The sequence below is a fragment of the Rhea pennata genome, chromosome 6, assembly GCF_028389875.1.
Source record: "Rhea pennata isolate bPtePen1 chromosome 6, bPtePen1.pri, whole genome shotgun sequence".
NCBI lineage: Eukaryota > Metazoa > Chordata > Aves > Rheiformes > Rheidae > Rhea > Rhea pennata.
In genome coordinates this window covers 17499625-17515993 of record NC_084668.1, presented here as the reverse complement: position 1 = coordinate 17515993, position 16369 = coordinate 17499625, and the positions used below count along the sequence as shown (strand labels likewise).

The 16369-nt window shown below is 36.8% G+C and overlaps 1 protein-coding gene across 2 annotated transcripts in view; it reads left to right on the top strand.

The window, feature by feature from the left end:
* Positions 1-16369, top strand: part of USP37 (ubiquitin specific peptidase 37) — a 37876-nt gene that overhangs the window by 557 nt on the left and 20950 nt on the right. For both annotated transcript variants that reach the window (XR_009958808.1, XM_062579104.1), the window contains exons 2-14: positions 259-464; positions 3956-4127; positions 4668-4768; positions 6028-6209; positions 6573-6647; positions 7222-7319; positions 8712-8796; positions 9910-10071; positions 10483-10614; positions 12629-12752; positions 13019-13224; positions 14352-14469; positions 15724-15803. Coding sequence is in view for 1 of the 2 variants with exons in the window: in XM_062579104.1 (XP_062435088.1) it covers positions 309-464; positions 3956-4127; positions 4668-4768; positions 6028-6209; positions 6573-6647; positions 7222-7319; positions 8712-8796; positions 9910-10071; positions 10483-10614; positions 12629-12752; positions 13019-13224; positions 14352-14469; positions 15724-15803 (1691 nt within the window). In the remaining variant the exon portion in view is untranslated. The remainder of the gene's footprint in view (positions 1-258; positions 465-3955; positions 4128-4667; positions 4769-6027; positions 6210-6572; positions 6648-7221; positions 7320-8711; positions 8797-9909; positions 10072-10482; positions 10615-12628; positions 12753-13018; positions 13225-14351; positions 14470-15723; positions 15804-16369) is intronic.

The window sequence follows — 16369 nt, the reverse complement described above, 5'->3', positions numbered from 1 at the left end:
CTCAAATCTCTAGAAAGTTTTAAGGATCCCAAAGAACTCCTGTGTCTGTGCTGGGTCTGCTCATCTTTGGATGTTTGGGAGTCAGTGGCTTGCTGCCCAAACCGGGAAAGTTTTATTGGTCTGTGCTTCCTTCAGGTGTATTAAAGACAAAAGAAAGCTTACTTTTACTAAACTTCTGCAGAAACATTTAATCATATTTTTATCTTTCTATAGAGATTATTTGGTACTAGTTAGTTATAATACACTTCTTTTTAACAGGTTTTAAAGTGAAGTACACTTACGCCTGTTAGCTCTTTCTGCAAGAAAGCATGGCTCCGTTAAAGGTGCACGGACCTGTCCGGATGCGCAGCATGCAGACTGGGATTACAAAATGGAAAGAAGGGAGCTTTGAAATTGTGGAGAAGGACAACAAAGTGAGTCTAGTGGTTCACTACAATGTTGGAGGAATTCCAAAGACATTTCAGGTACACCAAATATTCAGGCTTTTGTTTGAGGAGTGTGTGGATTGTGTCCTTTTGTGAACAGCTGTCCTCTTCAAGGCTATTAAGAGTCACATAATCTTCCCTCTGTCACTGTTTCTTGTTCCTCATTTCCTGAACACTAATCTCTTTGTATAACTCTCCTGTAAATTATTCAGGTGTATTGTTAAAGGATCTGCTGAGGTCAGCATTGAGCTTACAATTGAATAGAAAGAAATGAAAAGCAGAGGAAAGACTACCAAAGTATACTGTATCTTGTCTCACATGTTTAGATTTTTGGAACATGTAGCCTTTCTCTTACTGATAAGTTTGCAGAATCTAGAGGTGAAGCTCCGTGTGATCCTAAAGGGTTGCATCTATGCTGGCAGTTTTCCCAGCTGAAGAATATCAAATGTTAACATACTTGTAGCTTTTCTGTTTGTTTATTCAAGACTGTTGTACTATATATGTATTACAGTTCTGTTCAGTTTTAGGTTTTAAATATGCAAGACAATGTGATTTCCTCACTGGGAGACTGATGCAGATCACTATTAAGGTTTCTCTTCCAATATTCAGCCTAAACTGCTTTTTTTTTTTTCCATTCTGTAGTCATTAATTGATCTAAGTATTGGTTTCTGCTTTTCCTTGCCACAATCATTTTCCAGCTCCAGTGTTCATCAGACTTTTCTCTGAGCCACTTCTGTGTGTTGACTTGGTGAACAGTAGTTCATTTTATTTGTGAAAGATCAGGTTTTGTTGCCTTAATATGCTGAAAAGTCTCAGCAAAGAACCTAACAGCCATGACAATTATCAGTTAGATCAGCCTGTGTTGCTTTCAAATCAAGACATAAGATGTTGATCAACTTTGGATGGTTGCTACCTCTGTTACTGTAAACCTGAAAATCTTAAGAATGGTTTATCTTCTCACACATGATGTTATGACTGCATGTTTGCTTTAATCCAGTGTTAGACTGTGCCGCTACTAAGAGCGGTTGTTTCTTTCCCATGTACTTGCCCCGGGTGCTTGTTCTCATGTGTTCCATTCTGCGCAGACAAGCGTTAACGTGACACCGCAGTGACTCCAAAGGTAGCTCCACAGGGAGGTTGAACCTATGCAATAAGTAACCATGGCCTAAGGGGCAGGTCTTGCTCCCAGCTTCCTGCCGTGTACTGGCTGTCGCGCTCATCAGATCTCTCTGTGAGCCAGTTTGTTTCACAGACTCGGCAGAAAACTAACTCAGAATAAGTAGAGGGTTTTCACTTGAATTAACTCACAGGAGGGACCAGATGCCAGATCTGGTAGAAGGGGTGGCATGGACCGTATAGTTAGGGTCACAGTGAAGGAAGAGGAGTAAGTGAGCAGCCACATCCTTAGACCAATTTTGTATGTTTGGACGGTGGCTGTTTTTCAGCTGGATCTGCTTTCTGGTCCTGCCTGCCTTGCAGCAACGCGTGCACTGTTATGAGCACAAGAGCGTGTGTGTGCGTGATCAAGTGGCAGGCAAGGAATGCAGACTGCCCCTTGCACTGCAGGCTTGTACTTGACTGTAGTTTATGTGAGCTGCCCCCTGTCCATCAGTGTGTCATTGCATGCTTGCTGTTACAGGTGTGATAAATACCTGATTAATCTGCTTTAGAAGTGTTATTCTTTATTCATTGACAAGTTGCTCTAGGAGTATGGTAGGCCCTTTCTCTACCCTTTTTTGTTTCTGTAATAAAATCTTTGGATAGATTTAGGGTTATGTTTCTTTCCATAGTCACTAATATGTCATCAGACTTCTGTAAGATGGGGTATTTTTCAGACATTTTAAAGATCTGTCCAGGTTGTACTAGATGGTAGATAGTTCTTTTAGAACCTATTTCATTTATTGCCACCTCTCAAGATTTTATTGCTTGAGCCATAGCAGGTGCACCGACAGTATGCAGAGAGTCCTTTCATGATAGCATTTTGAGTTGAAATAGGTTGTTCTGCACTGTATGGTGAAGTAACTGTTATTCCTTTCTAGTGGGCCCCATGTTTTAAGTGTGGATGAAAAATTTGAAGCTCCTTTTCAATTTTTCAGTCTGTGAAGGTATTCTCTTAAAAAAAGGGGGGGGGGGCTAAGAAGAACTGAGCATAAAAATATTATAGAAGTGTAATTTTCCCAGCAAAATAAACCCTTTATAGTTTCTTACTGAAGTGGATTTTCTCTTTCAGGAACTACTGGTAGGTCTAGATTAGCTTCACAAAAACTAGAGTTCTGGGATGGGGTGGAAGAGAATCTCACTTATGGATGTGGTGTGCATTTTACTGTCTTATATCCTTCTTTTATATACTTGAGTAAGTTTAAATGATTTTTTTTTAACTTGCATTCCATTAAAAAAAAAAAAAAGATGGCTTCTAGTGTGCTATATAGCAAAACTCTGGTGTTAGGGTATAATTGGTGTTTATTAATTCAACATCATTATTTATATTGATAGTGTGGTAGTATGCAGATGGCTGAATTAGGAGAAGTCTCCAATCTGATAGGCACTACGCAGAGATGTAGTAAAAGCCTGCCCAGTGACCTTGGCTGTGTTTTTTAGTCTTGTTTGGAGCACTGTGTGAGCATAACAATATACTGGCATGGAGCTTGTTCCATAGCTAGTGCCTTATCTTAGGCAAGGCTAAAGAAGTGGCTAGCAAAATGAAGAATTAAGTGGAGGAGGACAAGCAAATTTAAAATGTGAATATACCTAGGTATATATCGCTAAACTTGCATTTATCTAACAGTTATAAGATACTCTTTTGCTTCCTCTGTTTTAAGAGTTACCCTTAACCTGTGTGGATAGAAACGTTACTGAATGGCCAATTTCTTATGAAGGCATCATAAGAAATAATTATCAGGAAGTAACAATTATATAATGGTATAATATAGAATAAAGTAACAGTAGTGATATTAGGGAGCACAAGCTCTTATTAAAATTATTCTTGTGATTGTCCATAACTCTGAAACTTTTGATATCACTTAATTGTTTTATATAGCATGTAGACTAAGTATGTTTTTTATTGACTTATTTCCTAACCAAATTATTTCAGCTGTGTCAAATCTGCGTTCCCTGAGAGCAAATTATAACATAAATGGAAGCTTGTACTTAATATTTGAAACTCAAAACTTCTAAACTTTATCTTAAATAATAATTCAAACTTTATGTAGAAGTCTCAGACAACTAAAGGGAACTGTATGAAGCTTTTACTTCAGTATGTTCAGAAATGTCACACTTCGCAGCAAACTTAAGTTTCAGGAAAAACTTATCCAGGGATACAGAGACTGTTCAGCTAGAGGGATAGTGCCTATCAGTTCTGCTGGTTTTCAGGATAACTGGTTGCATTAATTCTGTGAGGGTTAATATTTGCTCAAAAATCAGCAGGAGGTAGTATTTCTGTGCAAGTATCTCTTGAGGTGTTTTGTTTGAATGTATTAGTATTTTGGTCTTTTTAAATTGGATTTTGTTTATAGTCGCTTTTCTCTTTTCAGCTAAGCCATAATATTAAAACTGTGACTTTACGACCAAATGGTAGAAAACTGTGCTGTCTGATGTTAACACTAAAGGATACCAGCTTCCTGACGATTGATAAGGTACCATTTAAAGACGCAAATGAAATGCGCATGTATTTGGATGCAGTCCATCAGGACAGGGTTCATACTGGTAAGTACAATTGTTGCAAATCATACTAATGACAGATTGGGGAAGGATAAATGCAGTATTTTCTTTTTTTCACCTTTAGCCATTTTGTCCTCCTTGTATTACTGACTTTCTTTGCATGTTGTATTTGTGTAAGTACTTCTTTTCGGCCCAGACCCCAGATTTTTGTTATGCACCTTTCTCATAACGTACCTTTGGCATACTTAACAAAAAGCAGAAAACAAACTTGGACCTATTGTTTAGGTTGTGAGCATGTGCATATTTGAAAAACTTACATATTTATCGTACATGCAAAGACTCTTCTTTTTATTTTTTCCATGTATTTAGTCTTTATCTTTTTATGGTTAGGGACTCTAGTGCCTATTAAGTAAACAACCAATATAAGGGGTATTCATAAAAATGAGCTTGTCTGTGCTGTCATAATATTATACTGTCTGGAAATCTACTGCATCTCTTCCAAGTTCAACTGTAAATAACACTTGTACAAATAAGAATGCCAGTCAATTAAACAACAAACTAAATGTTGTGTAATTTCACTGTCAGCTGGGAAACCCTCTCAGGGATCTGGCAGCTTTGGAGGTGTGCTGGGCAGCAGGACCACACAGAAGGAAGCTAATAGACAATTCTCCTATATAGAAAACCAGGTTTGTTTAAACTGTTAAATTTCAAATTTTTCCTTTTTCTGATTTCCTTTTATTCTTTTTTCCTTTTATGCTCTTATTATACATTGTAATAGTAATAGCAAAATATTTGTTTTGCATCCAAAGTCTTTGTAGTCCAGAAGGCTTGGAATAGATGTTTATGGGATGTTTTGGCAACAGTGTGCCTCCTGCTCTGCACGACTGACTAAAGTCAGCATCTAACTGTTGAAGACTGCTAAGCAGTCAGTCAGACAGAAGAGGCAGAAATAAATGGAAAATACATGCTTAAGACCTGCCTCTCACGTAGTTCTGAATATCTATTTGTTTATACTGAACACCCAAAATACACTGCATCTGAGCATGTTAAAGTCAGCATAATAAGTTTAACAGGTTTCAGCCAAATGTATACATTCAAAAAGTGCTGGCCACATTTTTGTAAAAATGAAGTTACTGAATTTGTGCCATTCTGCTCAGTTTTTCATGTAAATGTCACAGACTTCTTCCTGAAGGTGACTTTCCTTGAAACTACTTCTGTTTATCCTTTTTCTCTTTCCATAATACAAATCCTATGGTGTGCCTACAGGCTTCAATTTACATTGTTATCTCTGTGAATATACTCTTATTGCAGCCCTGAGGGAAAGTTCTTTTGACATTGTCCCAAAACAAATTTTAGGTGTTGCTTAAAGGAATCACATAGTAAAACTCTAAAGCTGTACATAAAGTGGTAAGTTTAGACATGTTTAGTTTTCAAGTTTAAAACTGATGAATGCTCCTTAGCCAGCTACCAGCTCTTTCTGTTTCATTACGTGTGTTGTTGGCTTGGGCCAAAGCTTTCAGGGCAGTGTTCTAAATATGTGGGGTTTATATGACTTTTGTTGTTGTAGTTTTTGTTTTGTTTTGTTTTTTAAGTACCACCTGTACTGGTTCTAGGGGTAGTTAGGAATCATGCGTCTTTCCATCTCAAAGAATGTGAAGAAGATTTTAAAAACAGAAGTCCAATCAGCGGACTTTACCGTACGGAAATGAGAAGGGGATTTGGTTTCTACAGTAGGGTTTTATGGTTAGGACTTGCATCTACACTGTCAGCATTTTACACATCTAGTGTTTAAACTCTCACATTCTATCACAAGCAACATTTTTTCTGTTTCTGGATTCTAAGCTGTGGCAGATGAAGCAGCAGTGTGAAAGCTATTTTAGACTGAAGATGATCATATTTTTCATTTTTTGGGTTGTGTCCCCTCTCCCTGCCACGGATTTTGCAGACTCCTCCCAAAAGAGTGACTGTGGAAAGTAAGGATGAAAATCCATTTCGAAAGGTGCTGGGAACCCCAGCTAGAACATCTGTTAAGAATTCCCCTGGAACCGGAGTGCCTAGCAACAGGGTTAACATCTCAGCATCTCCTGCATCATCTGTCCCTCACAGAACAGGCTTATTGGATAATCGGTAAGAATGTTATTCCTTTATTGTGTTAGTGTTGAAATTTAGTATGTCGTGGAGCTACAGACTGAACTTATTACACCTAGAAGCAAGAAGAGAACACTTTTTGCTTCCTATGGTTTTGCTGTTGCTTTTAACAGGATGTTAATATGTGCTTTTCTGGCCTCTGGCTGGTACTGGCATTTGAGAGTTATGAAAAAAAATAGAGCTGTGCCAATCAAGTTCTTCTCTGTGTATGTTATAAAACTGGATATTGTGGAAGATGGTGAAAAACGCATAGAAAGCATTGAGAAGATCTATTGAGTTGAAAGATGGTCATTTACTAGCTTTTCCGAAAGAGTGATTACTTCAAAATTTCTCTGTCATTAGTGAAAAGAGGAAAAGAACACAACCTCCAGGTTCAGAAATGAGTGAAGATTATCCCAAAGAGAATGATTCTTCAACGTAAGTAACTGTTGTTTTTGTTTGTGATTTAAACTTTTTTTTTGTTTGTAAATGTAAATATTTCTGAAGAGAAAGCTTGAGTATTTGCTCTGCCTCAGCAACATTATACAGGCCAGCCACTAATAAAAGTCAGATCCTACTGGATGCTTAAAATAGGATTTGCATTCAGGATTAATGAGAGAAGTATAACCTGATATAGTAATTGATTTGCAGAAGACTGGCAAGTGCAAATTTTCTGTCATCCTTTTTTTTCAGCTTAGCTTGAATCGTCACACACAAACGTATTGCAATCAGTAGGTTCTTTGCTGAACTTACTTTGACCTTTTGAGACAAAACTTGTAAAGGGAAGAACTGCTGTTTGGAAATAATCTCTTAATGTGCACGTTCACCTTTCTTCATAAGAAAGAAGGCTTATTTAAATAGTTAAGCTTTGCTAGCAAATAAGTATATGTATTCCATAGTTGAGTACTAAAGACAATAGGAGAGAAATGCTTTAAAACAAACTGTAAATATTGACAAGCAATATCCTGTATTTTCTACACCTGCTCTGACTTCCATTTGTGTTTATCTGCAGGAATAATAAAGCCCTAAGTGATCCAGCATGGAAGTATTTAAATAGTAGCAGAGAAAAACAGTTGAATTTGAAGCAAGCAGAAGAAAATAGGACATCAGGTAAGAAAAAATAAAGATAAAGCCAGATGATACCTTCTGTCTTTGACCAGTACAATTTTGCTCTTTTGATACCAGTTCAGAAAGCAGCTGCAGAGCTTGTTTTCCTAACCTTTTGCTTACCCTGTGCCACCAACTTTTTTGCTTCCTACAGAGCCATATATGAGGTGCAAACAACTTCCCATCATTTTTCAAGCCTGCTTTGGCTTACCTCTCACTCTCCTTTGTGTGGCCCTCACTCCTGTACCTCTCCTGCTGATGTCAGCCCATGTGTCTTCTTTCTTGAAAAATCAACGAGCAACTTCAGACTTTCCCCTAAGTTGCACAAAAATTTTAGGCTGTTCTTGTGCTGAAAGTACAGCCTACTTTGCAGCATTTACAAGGGGAACTCTTTGGGGCCAGGACTTCTTTTCTGTTTGTACAGTAGTTCTGTTGGATTCTGGAGTGTGACAAGGGTACATAGGCATTATAGTAATATAGACAGTATTTGTTCATAAACTGGTAAGCAGCACAGTTCTTCAGTTATATTTCAAAATACTGAATCTCTTTCCTCAGAAGATGAATGCATTCAGGATTTTGCTTTTACGGGAAAATTACTAAATGCACACTTTTTAGTGCAGCTCAGATGGCACAGATACGTTGCTGGAAGAGCAGCAAGGCAGCTGTTTTTTCTCTGAATAAAAATCTGATTTGCGTTTTAAAGTCAAAATTAAAGTCTGGAATGTGTATACCTGTAAGTCAGCTGACAGTATTGTTAACTTCCTGAATGTGGCTGTATGTTTGAAAGTTGCATGGCTCAAACCATTTCAGGCTGGGATGGAAGGAAGTGTTTATTCCTTGTCCAACCTAACCTAACCTATGCTGTGATTTACCTTAACAGATTTTTTTTTGACTCTTGGAACCATACATTTTTTCCTTTGTACCATCTGAGAAATTAGATTCTCAGGATCTGACACAAGGATGTCAGAACAAATTTCACACTTGGGGCAGAATAGGATTGTTTCATTGTAGTGGGAAGAGAAACTGTTTTCACTTCCTGCACATTTACCTTGAACTTTGAGAACACTGTATTGGAAATCGTTAGAGTTTTCTGTTACATGTATCTTGTATATTAAATAAGATGGGCATTTATTATGCTTCAGATAGTTGCATTATTTCAGTGACTTTTTAATGTTACATATTGTAATTTGCATATGATGAGGATTATGATATTAAACCTGATTAAAATTCCAGTATATCTTTGCTTATTTTTTATATTTGATTTAGCACTTTATTTAATAATCAATGGTGGAAAATAAGATTAGAGGGTTTTTAAACATTTTGGCTAGAGACTTTTGAACCAAAGAGCTAAGCTACCTGGAGCAAAATTACCTGCCTTTCTATTTCTTTTTCAAGGTGTTTTACCACTACAGTCATCATCCTTTTATGGTAGTAGGTCCTCATCAAAAGAATACTCCACTGCCAGTTCCACTCTGGACAGGTAGGACTGATTCATTAGTGTGAACTGTAAATGACAACTATTTCTCAGGAAATAGGATATTCCGTTTCCTGTATGTTTATCGGATTGTGTATAGCTTTTATGCATAAAATATGTATATCATTTTTCTAAAAGTACAATGTAGATAATCAATACAATTACAATTGTTCAAGTTACAAGCAGTAGTTGAAGTTTGTAGATGTAAGAAGTGGACTGTCTGAAATAACTGAAGCTTATTATATTTTGCAGAGCCTCATCAAAGAAAGTGACGTATTTAAAATCTGAGCTTTCTAATAGGCTTTTCTGTGAGAGGGAACTTTTTCAAGATTTTAGCACAGAAATCCATTTCTGTGCAACAAAAGCCTCACTATGCTTGATTGCCTCCACATTTGTACAGCACTGCTTGAGAGGTTTTGGAAATCAAACTTAACAAGGAATAGTTAATAGTTTAGCTGATCCAGATGATTAATCTGAGCTCTAGAACTTGAAACTAAATCTGGCAAAACATTGCTAGCTTCATTTTTTGCAGGCAGATAAGTGATATAGAATTCTGTTTTTTAATAATAGTATTCTAGTAATACTAGGAGAATCCCATTGAGGTTGAGATTCTTTTATTGTAGACACTGTGCAATCAGACTGTCAGTCTCTGCTCTAGAGAGGTAAGATAAAACATCAAGGAAGAAAAGAGGCATTGTCCATGTTTTATACAGGAGAAACTGTGGTCTGGAGTGATAAGATTACAAGATTGGGCAGTTGAAAATGAAGACTTTAGCCTACATGTGGATTTTAAACATATCTCATTATTTGTGGTCTCAAGCTACAAAATCATTCTTAGTATACTGCATGAGGAGTTGATAAACGTGTTAAAAACAAAGGACTTGGTTGCCCTACATGCACACCTGTGGTTGTAGGGAAATTTAACCAAAGAGAGCATTTCTTAAGTGTTCTGGATAAAAATTTCCAATCGTACTTTTTTTGTGTTATGAAACATACCAGTAGTCTTGCGACTTCATTAGTCCTTGTCTTCTGTAGTGGTAGAATCCTAATGCAATATACTATAACTGCTTAAGGAAGGACATTAGAAATCTGGCACTTACCATCCATTTATGTTTTTAGGTCTAGCATATCCAGCCAGACCCCCTCAGCCAAAAGAAGTCTGGGATTTCTTTCTCAGCCTGCACCTCTTTCTGTTAAAAAAATGAGGTCTAATCAAGATTATACAGGGTGGAACAAACCCCGAGTGCCCCTTTCTACTCATCCACAACAACAGTTACAAGGGTAGGTTTCTTTTTTTTTCCTTTTAATGTGCATGCTCTCATCATCAGAATATGCACACTCTTGTTATATATGTTTCATTTAAAAAAAAAATCCTAACCTAATGCTGAAAGCCGTGAACCTGGAGACAGGGAGCACTTTTTCTGGTATGGAAAATACATGTTCTTAATTCACTTCCTGAAAATTTCAGATGATGTAATAATTTCAGGCTACTTGCATCCTTTCATATACTTGCATGATTTATTTCTCTATTGTGTGTATTTACACATGTATTTTAATATTTTTATTGTGGAAATACTCATCGATGCATTCCTTGTAAATACCTGCATTCCCTGTATACAAATATCTGGCTGGGGTGGTGGATATCCTATATGTTAGTAACACTATGCTTAACAGTATCTTCTGTTTTTCTAGATTTTCAAATTTGGGAAACACCTGCTATATGAATGCCATTTTACAGTCCTTGTTCTCAATTCAGTCTTTCGCTAATGATTTGCTCAAGCAGGGTATCCCATGGAAAAAAATTCCACTCAATGCACTTATCAGGTAAAATTCACTTTCTGGGATATTTTGTTTTGTTATTGAGAAACTAGTTTTACAATGATGAAGTAACTTTATAGAGTGTGATAAATGTATAGATGTGTGAATTGGTTGTACTTTCCTTAAACCCTGGCTAAAACAGAGAATTGTGAATTCCTTTTCGCCCTTACAAAAAATAAATCATAGACATCTCTGTCTTAAGAGTTTCACTTCAGAAATAGGTCCTTAGATACTGCAATACTGACTTAAAAGTAGTTTTCTATACTTTCTATTGTGTTTCTTGTGGCAGAGTGAAATGTTTTAGATGAAAGTGCAAGAGCCTTCATAATAAATAGATATGGAATAACTTCTCTTTAAAACTTTACCAGCAGTGTATATGTCAGTCACTAACTATACCTAATGTGGTTTGCCTCGATCAAATCTCACAGCAAGGAACTTCATAATGTCTGTATTGTGTAAAACACACTTTGCTCTTTCAAACTTTGAATTCAGTTGCCATTCAGATTTCATTGTATGTATATCAGAAAGACAAACTGCCATTTGCTCTGTGCACCATGCTCTCTGGTGTTCAGTATTTTATATATGCTCTTGTGCACTACTTCCTTTCTTCTCTCTCAGTTAACAAGGTTCAGGATTACAGAACCCTTTCTGTTTCCATTTTATTTTCTCTTATCTTCTGGGGTCATTTCTATCTTTGCTATATCTTCTTGAATTCTTCCTACAATATTCAAAGTTGAAAATTGTTCCATTTGCCTTTTCAAATGTCCTTTTCCCCAAATCTCTTCAAAAAGATCTTTGAAGCTGGTGTGTCATATATTTAATGGCAAACTATGTGGATAGATGTTGTGCCATAGCACCTCTGATGGAGAGAGCAGTGTGTTGTCCTGTGTCTCAATACAACCGGTCAGAGTTGATGCTCAGTAGCATCTGCTTTAGCTTCTGTTGGTTTGAGTATAAAAACCTGTCTAACACGATGAATGTTACTGCACTTTAAAAGTAATTGCTTATCAGTTACCTTGTGGTGAGAAGGTGTTTGCTAACATGCTTCACTTAGCAGTTGCAACGGGTGAAGAGAGAGCACATTTACTGTAGTCCGGTAGAATGACAGAAACGTGTTGGACTGCAGTAAATTGATCTCACTCCTGTGTGTATCTAGCTTTTGTGTAAGGCAAATTGTCATTCTTTTGAATTTTATTTAGTTTTGGGAGAGGGGTGAGTAACAGAGTGCCAGTGTTTTGTGAGTGGGTTTTCCCCCCCGCTCTCTCCATGTAATAGAATTTCTTACATATATATATAAGGTTACATGACCTAAAAAATTGTGCTTGGAATATTTTGGTTGTGTATTTCCTATGAAATTGCAAAGCATTAAAAACAAACAAAAAAAATCACAAGAATTGAGAGGCAGGGAAAGTCAGTTTGAACAATTTTTTTTTGATTTTTTTTTTAAAACAAAGTTACCAGTAAGGTTATATATAGTTTGAAGCAAGGAACTCCTTGTGACTCTTCACGTTCAGCTTTGTTTCTACATTGTGGTAATGTTTACTGCCAAAAGTAAGGCTTGAAATGGAGTGGAGCATAAATAAATAAAATTAAATTCGAATTTTCTGAACAATAAAAGTTTATTATTTATATTTTGTTTATTTTGGTGGCATATAATTCCATACCTCCTATCAATATAAATGCTTTCAAAAAACATTGTTTTTATGTCATGATAAAAGATAGATCAGAAATAACTTTACAGAACTTTTTTTTTTTTTTGAAGTCTTCTCTTTACCTTATAAGATTGTGGAATTTTGTTTGTTCAAGTCCTGTTCCAGTGACGACCTCAAATGAGATTTCAAAATACTTGAAATGTAAAAGGTTATTTTTATTCCATTTTCTGAGGTGTCTTCATACAAAACTCCTACACCTCTCATTATAGCAGAAAAGCCTTTAGAGTCTTCAAGATACCGTGAATTTTATTACGTTTCTCTAAAATTCTGGAAAACCAATGAGTGTTTCATTGCATTAACTTCTGCAGACGTTTTGCCCATCTACTTGCTAAAAAGGATGTCTGCAGCCCTGAAGTTAAGAAAGAGCTGCTGAAAAAGGTGAAAAGTGCCATTTCAGCTACTGCAGAGAGATTTTCTGGGTACATGCAGAATGTAAGTAGCATATTCTCTAGAAACGGTTTTGTTTTGTTCGTTGACAGAAGTTCGGTGTGGTCCAAGCCAACTTCGGCTGTATTTGGTAGTAACTTCAGCTTTTGATTGAATAAACAACAGTTGCCTGCTGTTTCTTAGAACAGAGCTGATATTGCTGAGTGCAGTGGGCTAAAACATAATTCCTCTGATCTCTGTGCGTAACAGAGAGGGGAAGAAACTGATTGGAACTATACAAAGTTATTTTCATGAGTTTACCCCATTTCTAGGATGCACATGAGTTCTTGAGCCAGTGTCTCGATCAGCTGAAGGAGGACATGGAAAAGTTAAACAAAACTTGGAAGAGTGAGCCAGTCCCTAACGACGATAACTCACCAGGACGGGCTTCTGATGACCTCTCAGCCACGAAAGTTTATACTTGTCCGGTTATCAGTAATTTAGAGTTTGAAGTTCAGCATTCTATCATTTGTAAAATGTAAGTATATTCGAGAGTTTCTGTTTATCATAATTACTTTAAAAGATTTGAAAGTGTTTCTATCTTCTGTGACTTCATAGGCAGACTACAACTAGAACTAAGTAGGCTTTCTCCAAAGCTAGATATTTAGAAAATATATTCCAAAGTCTAGAAATGCTGTAAACCACAAAGCACGCTATTTACTGCTACAAACCTTCTAAAAAACATCTCATACAATTTAATTCTTTGTTACATATTGCAGTGTAATATTTCTGTACTTTTCTTTTTGTACTGGTTGCACAAGAGTAGGGATGGAAAGGGGTCTTGGCCAATGTTCTCCCTCAGAAAAGGGAAGACTTTTTTTCTTTATTTTTTCTTTATTTTTTTTCCCCCTGTTCTTTCTAAGGCCTTCCAGGGAAAAGCATTCTTTTGGAGTCTCTAGGCTACTGCAAGAAAAGATAAACTGGTATGTCTGGCCATTTGTCGTTACGGCCTGTGCAGCACATACTGCTGAATACTTGCATTCCACAGGGTTTTCATGGACTCAGATGTTTTGGAATATTACTTTGTGCGCTGCATTAATCCCCTAAAATAATTGTACGTAAATTGCACGCAGGCAATGATTACTGAAGATTGATGACTGTTTTCTTCTCCTCCCCTTCCCCCCCCCCCCCAATAAAAAAACACAGCAGAACTGAGGTTTCTTTTCAAATGTGCATGGACTCTAGCATTTTGTTTCTGAAAACAGTTCAAAAGGGTCTGGCTTTCCCTTCTGAGGTTGGACTGACTTTTTTTTCCTCCTAAGAATGTTGAATAAATAAGACTTGTTCTACTACCCAGCAGTCATTTTGATTTTTATGCAACTGAACACCTGGCCTCTTCAAAGTAGTTTTCACAATTGAGGGTTTTTTGGTCTTGCTCTTACATAAATGTTTCTTTCAACTCATAAACCATCAAAGTGAAATCCCAAAATTCAACTTTGTCACAACTCTCCTATACTTTCATTCTGATGAGTAAAAATACATTTTTCAAGATGCATATATTTACTGGGAAGAGGTAAAGTTGCTTTAAGCTTAAAATTTTTTTTCATTTATTTCAAGTATATTTGTCATCAGATACACGTAAGCATGTTTCTTTTCTTTTTTCAGGTGTGGTGAAACAGTCACTAAACGAGAACAGTTTAATGACCTTTCCATTGACCTTCCTCGAAGGAAGAAATTACTTCCATCTCGATCGATCCAGGATTCCCTTGACCTCTTCTTTCGGGTACATAAAAATTTGTTTCTCTTCAGCGTGAATTTTGATTCTGTAGCTCATTGCTAGTTTTTGTAGCAGTGACTGCAGGCTTATGAAAGAAATGAACTTTGTATTCTTGTGAGGTTTGGACATAAACAATATGTAGGAATTTTTTTTCTTAAAGTGCTGTGCAGATATTAACTGATCCTTAGAAATACTACTGTGAAATAGGTAAATTTATCCATTTCATGGTGGAAGAACTTTATGAATAACATATAAACAGGAGAAGGAAGACGGTCAGATTGAGATAATCACTCAGAAATTACTGCTTCCTCTCTTGGGCTAGAGTGCTTCAACAGCTAATATAATTGGTCTAAATTGGCATGGGGGAAAATGGTCATACAGGTATGTTAATTAAAAAAATACTTGTAATGTGTGGATGCTCATCTTGTGAGTAGGCCTTAAACACAGGGTTTCTGAAAGCAAAAAATAAAACCTACCTCTGTGAATTAGTGTTGTTTTGTTAGTCACCAAAATCAAGTTTAATCTTGAAGACATTTGATTTTCTTTTTCTTTTTTCCTAGTCCCATTGCTGCTAGTATTTGCTACAAATAGAATAATGTATGTGCTGCTTTTTCTGAAAGCTGATGAAGGACTTTTTCTTATGCTTATGTTTCTTTTTTATTATTATTATTACCAAGATAATGGTGTATCGTTTGGCCTCATGCTTAAATAAAAGTACTATAGATATTTGATGTCTAAGTCGTATAAATCCAGCACTGTGATTCCTGTCCTTCTGTTGCTTGTTGAAAACTCTACTCTGGTACAGCACATCTGTAACAAGTTCAGATGAGTAAAGCTTTTCAGGAGCAAAGTTAGAGCTTTTTGACAAAGCTTTATGGCAAATTGCCATCCACCAAAGGCTATTAAAGAGAAAACTGTGTGTGGGAGAGAAAACTGTAAGCCTTGCAAAATTGTCTTCTGTCTTTGGAAGCTAATCTGTCTCATTTGTAGCTATTTTCCTGATCTGTGCAACAGATTTGGGGGAAAAATATTTCTCCCAATCTCATTCTACCTGTTACCATGGATGTTATCCAGTTGTAAGCTTTGCCACTTGTCCTCCTATCAGGTGTCCTTTTGTTAGGTTGTTTTGAAGATTATTATAACTTTAAGTGTAACTTCGTCTTACAAAGTTTCTATGACAGCCAAAAGTGATGTACTTTCTCTTTAGATGTTTGGTGTGTTTTTTTGTTTCATTAATCATTTTTATGGTCTCTTAATTAGGCAGAGGAGATTGAATATTCCTGTGAGAAATGCAATGGAAAGTCTGCTGTTGTCACGCACAAGTTCAATAGGCTTCCCAGGTAAAAGCTGACATCTTCTGTTTCTCTCTTGTACTTAGAAACAGAAGTTAGGGAAGTGCAGGTAGAACCTTTTCAGAGAGCAAGGCTGGGATTATGGGTAAGATGACAGGTGAGGTGGTCAGCATATGAGAGAGGCACATGCTGCTTTTCCTGACCTAATTCATTGTAGGTACAGGTTTCTCATGCTACTTTTGCATTTCCCTCTAAAGAAGCTCTGCGCATTGCCCCTTGGGCACCCTCTACAACACATCTTCCATCCTCCTTGTCGTCACTCAAGGAGGCCTTTTGTTTCCCACCTTCTCCTGTTCTTGGAGTTGGGGGTAGGAGGAGAGGAAGGTGGCGGCAGTAAGTATATTCTGGGGGTTTAGTATTCTATACTCAGTTGACCTGATAGGCAGGATTGAATTGGAGACATTACTGCCACAATGTATGGAGGATTTTGTTTAGTCGATTCTTCCTGTGCCGATGCCTGTTCTCTCTGTCTCAGTAAGCATTTTGAGGTTTAATGGCCTGTTCAATACTTCCTAACTTTGTGGCTGAGTTTAGTTCATTACTTAGACTAGAAG